The following is a 14,062-nucleotide window of genomic DNA, read 5'->3' on the forward strand; positions in this document are numbered from 1 at the left end:
CGGCCCAGGGCGGGTGTGAGGTGCGGGTCCTGCAGCCCCACCGGGATGATGCCCCGCGTCGGGGAAGGCTGCGGGACTTCAAGCCCGGGGCTCAGTGAAAGGGACAGAACAGGGTTGGGGCAGTCTTCCCTCACTTTGCGGCGCTGTTCCTTCGTCAGGCGTGGCTGCCCCGGCAGAGGGAGGGATGGCCAAGCCACGGAGTCGCTCCAGGCTGGGATTGGAAATGACAGAGTCCAGCCCGTGGCACCGAGTGGGGCTGTGAATATCTTCCAGCCTGAAGACTCCACAAGCCCGCAGTGCCAGCCAGTGTCAGTCTTCGAGGTACACACCAAACCTGGGCTCTTTCACTGCGTGAAAATACACTCTCCAATGGTCATTCCTCAGCTCAATAACCAGTCATAAGAGACATCTACAAGTACCCCAGGATGGGGAGGATCCTCTTCAACTGCTTTGTAGTTCCAGGAGGTAGTAACAAAAGCTTACTTTTCGATGAAGCCCTGTCCTCAGTGTGTGGATCATGGAATATTGGGATGCCAATGCCAATTTGTCATCTGAATGCCTGTGTGGGAATAATATTTCTCCATTTCGCATCTTCTGTAGAAATACCTGGAACCTGACTCAGACAAAGTCCAGAATAATATAAACCATTCAAATTCTGTTTCTATTTAAAAACGGATCAAGTCATGAAGTTGAACAGTTTCCTCTGAACATGCAGCAAAGTTATGAACAAGAAATTACGAAGTTAGGAACAGCTGGGAATTGCGGAAACCTACTGGACAAAACTAACGTTCAGTTAGGAAAAAAAAACCTTCTTTAGTTGTGCTTGAGCGCTAAATGAACATAAAACTGTATCATATGTTTAATTTCAAATACTTTTTCTCAACCACAACATTTTGCAAAATATTCTTAAGTATTTAACAAAAGTGCTGAGATTATAACATGAGAAACTTAGATTTAAATGTCTTTGTAAATGTATTTTCCAAACTTGTATATGGTAGATAGGAAGTTTGGGAAATGGAGTGGGTTTTCTCTTAGAGAATCCTACTATATGCCAGGTTAGGTAACTGCAGTAACTAGTCCACTTTCCTTGATGTAAAAAGAGATCCTGAAAGACTATGATGTAATACTTTGAATTCCTTCTAACATTTAAATTTTGAACTTAATACCAAAATCACAACAGGAAAAGAAAATTAGGGGGAGAAGAGAGGTGCTTGTTAAGAGAATGGTTCATTGCTGCACCAGGAAAGGTTCAGAGTGAACAATAGGAAGCATTTCTTTACCAAGAGGGCGGTCATGCACTGGAACAGATTTCATAGAGGGTGGTCAATGCCCCAAGCCTGACAGTGTTTAAGATGTATTTGAACACTGTCCTTAACAACACACTTTTGTCAGACCTGAATTGATCAGGCAATCCAATTGGGTTAGATGGTCACTGTAAGAACCTTCCAACTAAAATAGACTGGTCTTCGCTCTGAAATAGAAAGAAAATAACCTAGACATTGGTGGTAATCACCACTGCCAATAACTGGAAGCAGTTGGCTGCTAAAAGTTATCTTGGATGTATTTTGGAGGGTGACAAGTGAGTAACCGGTGTTCCTTTGAAAATGTTTTAAAAAATAATTGTTGAGACAAAATTTATAAAAATGGCAAGATTTGGTAAAGAGTAAAGAGAATAAATTGGGGAAAAGGAGGAGAATTAACAGTAAGTTAATTTCACAGAATCCTAGAATGGTTTGGGGTGGAAAGGACCACTCTGCCATGGGCAGGGACACCTTCCAGAGACCAGGTTGCTCAAAGCTGCATCCAGCCTGATCTTGAACAGTTCCAGGGATGGGCCATCCATGACTTTCTGGGCAACCTGTTTCAGTGTTTCAGGACACTCACAGTCAAGAATTTCTTCCTAACATCTAATTTAAAACTGCCTTTTTTAAGTTTAAAGCCATTCCCCCTTGTCCTATCACTGCATGATCTTGTAAGAAGTCTTTCTCCAGCTCTCTTGTGGCCCCCTGTAGTTAGGGTGCTCTGAGTTTCCCTGGAGCTTTCTCTTCTCCAGGCTGAACAACCCCATCTCTCTCAGCCTTTCTTCACAGCAGAAGTGTTCCAGCCCCCTCATCATCTTGGTGGTCTCCTCTGGACTTGGTTAAGCAGGTTCATGTCTTTCCTGTGCCAGTGACCCCAGAGCTGGATGCAGCACTCCAGGTGGGGTCTCACCAGAGAGGAGCAGAGGGGGAGAATCACCTCCGTCAACCTGCTGCTCACACTTCTTTTGATACAGCCCAGGACATGTTTGGCTTTCCGAGTTGTAAGGACACATGGCTGGCTCATGTCCAGCTTCTTATCCAGCATCCCCAAGTCCTTCTCGGTAGGGCTGCTCTCAATCCATTCTCTACCCACCTGCCTCTGTGTATTTGTGCAAAGAATTTGAAAATTATTTGTTAATACAGTTCAAGTAATGAGCCATTTCTGATCACTTTTTACCAGTGGAACATGGCATCACTTGAAACCATTAGGAACATAATGCTATGTACTTCAGAAATGTTTCATACATTGCATGAGGGCAGCATTGGGTGGAGTGGCTGAGATTTACAAGATATTAATGATTAATGGTGTTTAGGTGATAGTTAAGATTTATCTATGACATTACGTATTAACGATGTAAGATTTATCTATGATATTCTGAACAGAAATGGGGTTGCAGAAATTAAAAATAAATTCTGTCCAAATTTAGCTGAATTAAAAATTGAACAATTCTTGGTAAACAGCAATTATCGGCCTGATGATCAAAAATACCAGTCTTCTATTCTAGCTTAAATTCAGCATAAATATCATGGATATAGTAGGAAATAGATGGGAAAAATATCGACAGAATGTAGCCAAAATAGGTGAAGTGGTTTTATGGCAGTCTGTGCAGAAAAGGAGAGGAAACTTTTAGCAGCAGCACTTGGTATGGGACTGAACAGGACTTTTATGCTCAGTTTTTCTTCCTTAACTCTATGTATCAGTGATAGAGACAGAAGTGGCAGAGCCTTCATTCCTGATGCTCAGCACAACTTAACCTTCCCAAGCATTCAGTGGTGTGAACATGTCAGCAGCTGCTCAGGGAAACAGTTTGGCGTACTTTAAACACAGAGATTGTATCAAGACTATGAGAAGACACACTTCACTGATTTTTGACCTGTCTTGGCACTAGGTTGGGAAGTGTTTGTGGAGGTACAAAGGTAGATGCTTGCCATGGAATTTTATTTGTAATTTCACAGGAGCTTCTGTCAGTGTTCTTAACATTTACTTAAGAAATGCTACCTGCTCAGCCTCCGTTCTGAATTAGTATGAGAAATAAAAATAACAGAAATTTTTTAATTTGATAGATGCTTTGTTTCCAAAAGTAATGACTTCCAAGTCAGGGGAAGAAAAATCTATGAGGATGGGTTTTGATATCTGTTTTCTGATTAGCCTGGAGCTATTGATGATAAATATAATCAACAAAAAGCTATTACTGCATGTTGTACCAAATTGCATAAGATATCAATTAAGAACTGGATTCTGCAGAACTCATTTACTGTGAGATAATTGGTTTAGGCTTGCTTTGTGCCAGAGAGAGTCTAGAGTTCTCACCAGTCTCTAGACCAGATCAAGTAATTGCACCCTAATGTATCCATCCTTCTGTGCTGACCACAGTGATGACCTTGGGTGAGCAGTTTAGCTAGATACGGCTGCATTTTAGATATCTGCATTATGTGAGATGAATTCCATCCCCTTCAGGCGCCTTAGATAGCTGAGCCTACATATGAAAGAGATTATGTTGTCATTGCAAGTGGTAAGGATTAAAAATGAGGAAAATCAGGCACCATTTATTTATGACAATGAGAGGAAAAAATCCCACATCACACACATCAGTATGAAACACTTACATTAGACATGAGTGCTGAAGTGTCTTCTCCACTCTGAATCTAATTTAAACAGCAGCATTCACAATAAGCAATTTTTTTGTTATTCTGAAGCACTGAACTGACAGCGATTTTAAGTATAGAGGACTTTTTGAAAAGAAAAGAGAAACATGCAAACAACATACTTGAGCAGAAACACTGGGATCTGAGATTAAGCACTGAAAGGGGTAAGGACCTTCTTTGTCTTGTGGAGTTTAACCAAGTGCAACCTAGCCCTCTTCTGTGTCTGAGCAATGTGAGGTATGTGGGCAATGTCTTGCTCATATCCAATGTCAGGTCCAAATGACAAATGCTGAGGAATCGGTGCTCAGATGCATTGGTCTCTTCCCAGTGGCTGTTCAGCTGTTTGAGAAACTGTAGGCAGAATGATGTGTCCTTGCTCTGGCAGTGCTGTCCCACACAGCAAACAGCAGGTAATGATGACAGTGGCTGCCAGGTGTGAGCAGGTCTGGTCAGGGCTATGGCTTTCAGCCCCTGTCCCCAGGTGTGATCACCACCGCACTGGCTCACTCTGCACTCGCTTATTTTCATTGCTGTTCTCACCACAGTGCTCTCTGTCTTTCTGTCAGAGACATTTTGGATCAGTCTTTGTGGTCTCTCAGTACCTTGCAGGGGGATCAGCAACAATGCTTCATGTCTAACTTGTGATACTGTCCAGTTCTTGTTCAGTCACGGTGTTCAGCCCAACCACAGAATAGCTGGACATAAAAATACACATATATCAAAATAATTTCATATGGTAACACGTAGAGCTGGCTTGCAGAGCAGCCTGACTGTTGAGCTCTCCGTGCTTCCTGCATGGTGGTGATACCAGCCAGGCTTCTCCTCTGAAGGTCCCAGGCTGTGCTGAATTTGGTCACCAGAATACTTCTGTTATGAACTCCCAATTTTTATAGTTAACTTATAAATACCTCTAAAAAAATCAGTCTCTTATGTTGTATGTTTCCTTTTTTCTTTTGGGAAAGGTAACTTTAATTTATCAGATTCACTAAGCCGGGCATAAATACAGTAGGATCCAGCAGCATGTACTGTTTGCCAACATAGACCAGGAAAAGCGTTTTCCCTACTCACTTATCCAAAGGGCAAGCAGAACTGTGTATTCCCAGATATCTGTAGTACATACCAGGAAACAGTTCTATCTCTAGTCATCTCCATGGGAAGCAGGTGGTGTTTTTCTCATTTGCACAGTTTCGTGCAAAGCTCTCCCAGCTACTTCCTATTTTCTCCTGAAAACAGCAATGACTTTCTTTATTGCAAGGAGTTGGTATTACAGGACTTATTAAAGTAACTTAAGGAACTTTTATCTGAAGGCTGTTGTCTCTGGGCTTTACAAAGTGTTCAAATGACATAAATTGTAAAATATACTTAAATTTTAACTCTATTTTAAATAACCTATGGATGGGAGTTTTGGGTTTGGGGATTTTTTTGTGGTGGGAGTTTTGGAGTTTTTTGGTGTTTTGTTTTGTTTTGAACCAGGTCTTGGTTAAAAGATCTTATGTCTGTATGACATTACTTTGTTAAGTAAGAAAGAGAAGGCCATGCAATCTTCAGACATCTTCCTATATCTGTGATTAGTGAGAGCTCTTTACCAGCTTAGCCAAAGGTATAGAATAATGTGTGGAATAACGTGTGTCCATCCAGCAAAGGAGGGCTGGGAAAAATTTGAACTCTCAGGAGGAAACGTTACCCAGGGTGACCCATATTTTAAGATAGCCCTTGTTATAACATCTGAAATAAGTATTCCTCGAGGAAGGGGGTACTTCCATTCTAACTATCGATAATATTTTTAGTTAGAAGTCTTTATTGCTTGATGGTTATCTAGAAGAAATTTAGAAAATAGAGGTAATTCAAGTGTGTTTTCAAGCTGCTCAGGCATAGACACAGATGTCCTGGTGCAGAAACCTATTCCACTTATTCCAGAGATTTTTTTCCCTTGCAGAGATTTTTAGTGTGGCCTCATCTTTTTGTCAGTCAGAGACCGTAAGCATGTGGAGTTAGTGAGCAATCCAGACAGAAGGGCCAAAGAAGGAATCTGTTTCCCAGTACCCACATTTGGTAGAAGCTCCTCTGCTCTAGTCCTGCTCCTCCATATGCTTCTTCAGTGAGGCCAGTTAGTGCCACATGCCCTCTTGTGGCTTGGGGAAAGGTGTTTCCATTCCTCAGGAGGGATGATGCATGTCTTAAAATATGCAGAATGATAAACTGCCCCCTGAAGCAAACCCTGCTACTGGTACAATGGAAGAAAAGCTGAGAAGGGTCTAGGCAGCACATTATCAAATGAAATCACAACAAAAAAGAAAGAATGTATTTTCAAAAAGCATGCCAGGGATTTTATATCTCTGCACCAAAGAATTACATAATGCACTATAACATAGCCATTTATTATACATGCTTGGATTTAAAAAGGGGCAGCTCTGCATACTGAAAGAATCATTACTGAAATAAAACCCAATGGCAAGATCATCTCCTGTTCTATCTTTACTATTAATTTGAACTGCAGAAAAATATGGATATTTGCAGACTACTAGAATATTACAAGGCTGTAGGAAATGTCATAATCCAAAAATTCAGACTAGAGGTAAAATTAAGTGTGCCTCCTCAATTTTTTTACAACTTTTTGTCTTTTTTTTTTTGTAAGCAAGTAATACTTAATCCACAGATGCATATATCATAACAGGTTTTACATAAATGAAAAGATAGTATCATAAACTATGAAGCTGAAAACCTGAAATGAGCAGTGGTTGGCCTTGATGATCTCAAAGGTCTTTTACAGACTAGTTAATTCTGTGATTCTGTGATTCCCATCATAGCCTAGATACCACTGAAGTAGCACCCAGGGAAAAACAATTTAAAGTTATGAGTAATGTGTGTAAAAAAGGAGAATTTCTGAGTTAAATAAAGTAATTTTCACATAGTAAATATCTGTCAGATTTTTCCCATAATACTTCTGGAGCCAACTTTTCAGCCATGCGCATTTATATGAAAAACACATACACTCCCCAGTCTAAACAACTCTGTAACACTTTGGAAGGATTTTTGGAAGATGTATGTATGTATTTATGTAAGTCCATGAACTCTGTATTTGAGAAGACAGGAGACTATTGTCTGGGTAGGAAAACAAAAAGCTGGGGTCAGATTTCACTGATTTGTAGCCAGGTTTTTGTTAGCTGGATCACATGGGCATTTGGTCAGACTACATGTCTGTATGTGCGTCTTTTCCTTGAATATCCACAGTTGCTTCTGATCCACTCATTCTGGTTGAAATATGTGGCAGGTTTTGTCTTTTCTTCCTCGAGTAGAAATAAATTATACTTCCAGCTCCAACTATAGAGAGGGCTAGAAGAATGAACAGCCAAATGACGCCAGCAGAAAGTACTTTCTCAATTTTCTCTTCTGTAGGGATATACAATGGAATAACCTTTGAGGTTAAAAGATTTCAGAATCTAATAATAAATGAAACTTCTATAACCAGAAAGCAGAAAAATTCAATGTGCATGTCATTTTTCAGTTCAACATGTGCTTCAGGGTTTTTTTTACAAATACCAAACAAAATATAATTAAATCTGATCAAAGCCTAATATTAAAAATATAAATAAAAAAGTAAACCAATATCTACTTCAGGATAACCTATGTATCCTACACTGAGGTACAGAGTAAAAGCTTATAAACTTTTTAAACACCCTCAAAACTAATACTGAGAAACTATGTAATTATATTCCTGTTTTATTTTAGCATGCCCTTATTATTCTGCTTAAAAGGAAGTATGCTTACCTGTATTTTCTGTTGACATCTCTTTGTTTTCAGGAGCTTTTGGAAGGAAAAATAAAGTTTATTCTGGATGCTTAAAAAAAAAGAGAAAGAGGCATTTCCAAGTTCCTAAGTACCAGTGTTTCTGACAATTACCCCCTAAATTCCGGTTCTGGTGACAGTTACTAACCCAGAGAGATGGAGTTCAGCATGTATAAAACTCTAGTAGGATGTTTGGGTCTCTCATTCTAAGAGCATCTGACTTCCTCAGTTGAGATACCCAAAACAACTTGTAGAGACAGATTTCTGTTATTTCAAAAAGTGTTTTAAAATATATTCATTTCTGAGAAACTCCCCACAGGATCCTTAGTCATTTAAGGTGTTTCCTGAAAGGAGGTCTTGAGTGTTATCATGAGCATTTTACTTGAGCTGAAAAGAGTTTTCCATTGTTGTAGCCCCTTCTGTCAGAGAGAGATAACCATTCCATCTGGATGTGGTTCCTCTGGTAGTTGCACTTCCTGAACTTAGCAGGTAATAGAAAGGTGAACAGAAATATGAAGTTTAACCAGACAAAATTTCCATATTCTGATTTAATCTCAGTTGGTAATCAAACTCATGCATTTTCTTACAGATTATATTTTTTCTATTAGGATACAAAAAGTATTTTATTAAACATGATTCTATCATACTGTAGATAAAGAGTGCCACAAGAATGTTTGTCATGGTATTTCTGTAATCCATCAGATCAGTGGTCAGTAAGGAAAGGAATCACCAAGTCCAGCATTTCTACAAGACAGTTTGCATTGCACTCATCAGAACAAGATTCTGTTTAATATATTCATCTGAAATTAAAGAAAGTGTTGCTTTTGAGCTTAGCTTTCACCTAGACATAGGGGTCTGAAGTATTTGTGATGGCTGCATGGGGCAGATGGTAGTTCTGGAGGACATAGGGGAGATGCAGCCTTCTGAGAAGGCAGTCAGAAGCCATGTGGGGCTTGTCAGTATTTAGACAGACACATGCTGCCATTAGAGTCAATTGGTTTTGCACACAAACTTAGAATATTTTACATTTCTATGTTACACAATGAAAATAATTTATTAGACATTATTAACCTTAACGTATTAGAAATACTACTTACTTTTTAGTTTTTTACAGATATAGCCTTTTTTGAAAGAACAGAGGTTGGTGTTCCAGGAGCCAGACAATGCACATAGTTCTCCACAGTTTTTAAGCCTGTGGTTTGAAGGTTCTCCCACTTTCCAGTTGACAAAATCCATTGCAGATTTATCTGTCCATACCCACTCTCCTAATATTAAAAATACATGTATATGTATAAAATACAGGGGTTTAGACAAATAAAACGAGTTGTGGTGGAGAAAAAAAATTTATAACATGAATAGTCAGTTAAATGTTTCAATTCTAATTTTAGGCATATTTAAGCATACTTTGTAGTGAACTTTGTGTAGTTTATATATATATATATGTACTTTCAAGTGTACAAAGTTGATTTCTTTTTAACATAACATGTAATTTCATATGATAGGGTAACATATGATTAAAGATATTACCTCTGTCACCTTTTTTTAGCCCTACCCAAAAGTTCAGTGATTTTCCATGGAGTATCTTAATTGTTTCTGACAGAAAGTTTGCTTCAGTATAGGCTCCTACTGATACCAAATCAGCACCTGAAAAAATATTAAGGAACAAGTCACAGTGGCTCATTTTCTTAGAGGTCAAGTCAATAAACACATAAAAAATATGCAAAAATGTATAAAAGACACCAACGCTTCCATATAGACAACACTAGTCTTGCTGTGGGTATTATATCACTGTATTGTATTTTTTTTTGCGCGTGACTTTGTGTTGTATGTATGCAAACCTGTGCAAAGATACGGATTTTCTGAATTTTTCTGGATTTTTTTAGTCTTTGGTATTTTAGAGAAGAATAATTTCTCTCCTGCAATACTTTTTGGACAGGTCTGACCACATCCCAGATTGTGATGCAAGTAGGCTGAAAGAGGTACATGCGATGTAGTCACCACCATGCCTACCACCACTATGCCTCCATCCCCCATCAGTGGCTCGGCAGCAGTTTTGGCTGTGCCTGATGATAACAGGTTAGCTAGGATGTGTCAGCAGCTGGAGGTTACAGTCCAGAAGATGTCCAGAAGTTGATTTATAATTGCCATATGCCCTGGCATTGCAAGTACACAAAGCTGTATTGGGATCATTGGGAAATGACCACCTTCCTGTCCTGGCCAGTGGGTAACAGGCAGGCAAAAGTGTAGGAATTTAGAACATGGAGCAGTGTCCGATTGTAACCTTTCATCCTGGTTGTTAGTGTAATGTTTACTTTTTGTCGTAATTATTTGATTTATCTTCCTACAAAACCACTCCAGGAATTCTGTTGTCGTACAGCTGTAGAGCAAAACACCTTTGCAAAGCAACTTTTTCTGTTTACTCAGTTACAGGTCAGGGCTTTCAAATATATGAGGAAGTGCCTTTAGAAATGTATAGGATGTTTCCTGTTCTTACACTGAAATATGTGTTGCATCACACCAGTTCTTGGAAATGTGGAGCAAAGTGTCTTTTTCTCTGGTGAAGGTAATGCTCTTCTCTCCAGGGGGGCAGCATGGGGCTGTTCCAGAGCAGGAACTGCATAGCTGAGTGTGTTTTACTGATTCATGAATGATAAACAGCTCCTCAATCTCATTTGTTGTCCAGCCAGTGAAATCCACTTACTGAACTGTGCCCTGGAACTAACAAACACAGCTATCCTATGACTTTGTGTCTCCTAGTTTACACTGTGTGTGGATTCCCTGCTTGTTTGGGGAAGGGAAAGCCAATACTGCAGCCTGTGCCTTAGTGGGTCTGTAAAAGTGTTTATCTCTCTACCTAATTACTTTTTGTCATAAAACTAGTAGGAATTAAATATTTTTGAGGTACTCATATTTCACCTGATATTTGACATATGCTGTCTCTGACAAAGATTAGTTTTATTGTGCAAAAGCATGCTCAGAAAAGCAACCAAAAAAAGCATTAAATGTGAAGTTTAAAGTAATTTGAGATTTGCTTAGCAATATTATCCATTATTTTACGTGTTTAATCACATTATCTACCTTTCTAAGATGAAGTACTCACCTAGCTGGGCACATTCCTCATGAGCTTGAGACCAACTTCTTTTCTTGGAGGCCTCAAAATAATAGCAGTGACCAGAGAAAGGTATCCAAGATTTGTGTCCTCTTGATTCAGGGCATTTTCCAGGAAGTTGTGGGGGCTCAGTAGGGGCCCTTACTGATGAGAGATCAGGAAGTTGGAGCCCAGCTGTTTTATGTAATTTGTTTTTCCCATTATACTAGTAAGACAAAACTAAACTACTGTGTTAGGTTTGTAATGTTAGTGGAAATAAAGCCTGTTCTAAGAAGAGCTTGAATATGGTTCTGATTTTCTGTTTGAGACAATATTTTTCTTCATATTTATTTATCAGTGTGATTAGGAAGATATGCTAGTCTGTAAGCAGAATAGATTCTGCCTAATGGTATTTTTTGTAGTTAATCTAGTCAATAAAATATACAATTGCTTTTCTGGCATAAATATCTGCCTAATTAGTTAAAACTGCTGTTTTTAAAATGTCTTCTGACACTTCAGTCTCTTTTTTTGACAGGACCAAAACCTTACAAAACCTTACAGTAGAAACTGTGATTGTGAGTGAAAGTGTTAGTATAACTAAGCATAGGTTGCAGGATTTTTTATTGAACTGCATCCTGAATACATTCCATAGTGACTGATATAATAAGAAGATTTTGGGTTGGGTAGATAAATTCAGATGGAATGTAATATACATATTCTGCCTAATTACATTTTCTTCCTGAAAGTCTTCTACAGTCTGTTTCTTTCCCTGATAAGGAATACTCAGCTCTCAAATGAGATTTCCAGAATAATAAAGTGGAAAGAGACATTAGATATGAATTCTGAGGATTTTTGTCAAATTAAAACATTTTAGAATATAATTGGGCATGTAACTTTAAATTTGCTAGTGATTCAAGATCTTCCATAATGTTGACATATTCAAGAATATGGCTAGATTTTGAAATCATATTTATAGTTATTTCCATATAAATTATAGAAGTTTTTGCTTGGAAGGCTCCTCAAGGGGTTATTTACTTCATCTTTGTGCTCACAGGTGACATGAAGCTGATATATTGTTTTTAACAGATATTAGTCCTGTCTGTTCTTATTAAGCTGTAGTGGTAGAGATTCACTGATCTGTCCACAGTATTTATTAAAGACTTATGTACTGATACAATTAGAAAGTTTTCCTTGCTGTATTTAAGTCTGTCACCCCTTCCCAATTTGTATCAGACACATAGAAAAATTAAATTCCATCCCATAAGCCTCATTTTTAATATTTAGAATTGATAATATGGTTTCTCAAAGTCTTTGGTTTCTTAGTCTTTTGTCCAACTCCAATCTTTTCTTTTAATTATTGTTACCTGGTCATATGAAAACTCTAGTTGACTGAGAAGCTTTTCAAATTTTGGTGCCCCAAACTGTATACAGAATTTCATATAATGCCTAATAAAAACAGGTCTTATAGCAAGTGAATTACTTTTCCTAATAGAATGAATAGTTTAAAAAAAGTGAGTATTCAATCCTTTGTTTCTTAGGCTTTTGGTAATTATTATGAATCAATTAACTTTTGGAAAGAATTCATGTCAGTATTTAGAACTAGTTAGCTACGCCTGTCTTCTTGGTGCATAAACAAAGTATTATATTTATCCTGGTGTATAAACAAAGTATTTTTCCAGTGGCTTATTATATTTAGCACAGTTGATAGCACTATACAGCCTCTAGTCAAAATGCTTGTATGGAGTTACTTACCATCTGATTTTTTACAGACAGAGAAGAGTTTTTCCTCACAAGAAGCTGTCTTCCAGGTGCCATCAGTGTCTAGGTAGACACATGCTAATGTCTGTTTTGGTTCTCCACTGGACCACTTGCTGTAAACTAAACTCCACTTGTCAATCCATTGATACTTGCCATTGGTCTGGAAGTAAAATCTATATGGTAAATTCAAGGTTGCTTACAGTGACATAGCTACTCTACAGGTTCCTCAAGAGGACTCTCACGTAACCAGTGTAGAATCATCTGCTTACTAGTGCCCCTTCTTAGCTCTTAAATGCTAACTGACTAAAAAGTACCGTGTCTGTCATCTGCAAATGTGAATGCCTCCAAAAGGTATCTAACATTAATTCAGAGCATTTGTCAAGCACTGAGAAATGGAAGGGAAAAAAAGAAAGGGGGCATGAGAGAAGGCATAAAACTAGGGGTCAGATAAGACATCATGTTGGTGTAACCATCCAGACATCTGCATGGAAAATGGGAGTTTGTGTGGGAGTGTTCTTAAGCAGCTGTAATCACCATCACTTTTGTTGTAGTTATCGTGACTGTGATTCATGGTGAAGAGTGTAGCATGTCAAAACACACCTACCATCCAAATGTTCACCCTCTCCTGTCATACAACTGGTGTAGACATCTCAAAACCAGAAAGGATTATTTTCCATAGCACTCTAACTTCTAATAGGAGTAATTATGCCAATTGCATTTTCAAATTAAAAAAATATAGCTCTTGGTCAATATGTACCATATCATATAGCCTCCATATTCCTTTTACCAATTTTTGCCCCAGTTTCTGTTCACAGCTGTAGTTTGCTATTGCTACCATAAATAAGACCACTCTAGCAAAATGTGTGAGCATAAACACACACATAAAAATTGTTCCATCTCAGGTGTCAGGTGTGCAACCTCTGATACCTTGCCACTGATCACCGAGGTGCATAAATGCAGAGCAGGAGGGCAGGATATTGTGCCTGGAATATCCTTTAGATTAAAAACAACTCAAAATGTAGGAGATTTTACAATTTATAGATACTTTAAATGACTCCAAACAGCACACTACATTGTTCTATACTGGTTTGCAGGAACATTTCCTCGTGCTAAAGGAAATCTCTACTGTATGAGTCTTATTTGAAGATTTCCAGTGCAAATGGCTGTTACATTGATGTAACATGCTGTTTTCAGCACTACACTGGCAGAAATCCCAATGGGCAACAAGATGAGAGCATAAAGTAAAATCAGGTCCTGTGTCAGCTTGACTGCTTGTATGTGTCAGAGACTGAAAATAGCTAATGCCTCAAACATTGATATAAAGTTTTGCTCATTATAAAGAAGCTACAACCGAAGAAGCTTCCCTGAAGAGTGGGACTTTGAACTGAAAGTCAAACTGTTGATTAGATAAAGGGTAACACATGTTCAGCCATCTTTCTGAGGGAAAGATATGCATCCACAAAAGGCCAAAGCCACCAGCTGC

General features: G+C 38.5%; 1 protein-coding gene across 2 annotated transcripts in view; it reads right to left on the reverse strand.

Moving 5' to 3' along the window:
• Positions 1–3,828: 3,828 nt before the first annotated feature.
• Positions 3,829–14,062, reverse strand: part of LOC103612261 (macrophage mannose receptor 1) — a 38,061-nt gene continuing 27,827 nt past the window's right edge. For both annotated transcript variants that reach the window (XM_017729207.1, XM_008629874.2), the window contains exons 25-30: positions 12,574–12,739; positions 10,834–10,986; positions 9,261–9,377; positions 8,831–8,998; positions 7,716–7,751; positions 3,829–7,337 (exon numbers count right to left, since the gene is read on the reverse strand). In XM_017729207.1, coding sequence (XP_017584696.1) covers positions 7,138–7,337; positions 7,716–7,751; positions 8,831–8,998; positions 9,261–9,377; positions 10,834–10,986; positions 12,574–12,739 — 840 coding nt within the window. In that variant the 3' untranslated portion in view covers positions 3,829–7,137. The remainder of the gene's footprint in view (positions 7,338–7,715; positions 7,752–8,830; positions 8,999–9,260; positions 9,378–10,833; positions 10,987–12,573; positions 12,740–14,062) is intronic.

Source organism: Corvus brachyrhynchos, unplaced genomic scaffold (assembly GCF_000691975.1).
Source record: "Corvus brachyrhynchos isolate BGI_N302 unplaced genomic scaffold, ASM69197v1 scaffold142, whole genome shotgun sequence".
Lineage (NCBI taxonomy): Eukaryota > Metazoa > Chordata > Aves > Passeriformes > Corvidae > Corvus > Corvus brachyrhynchos.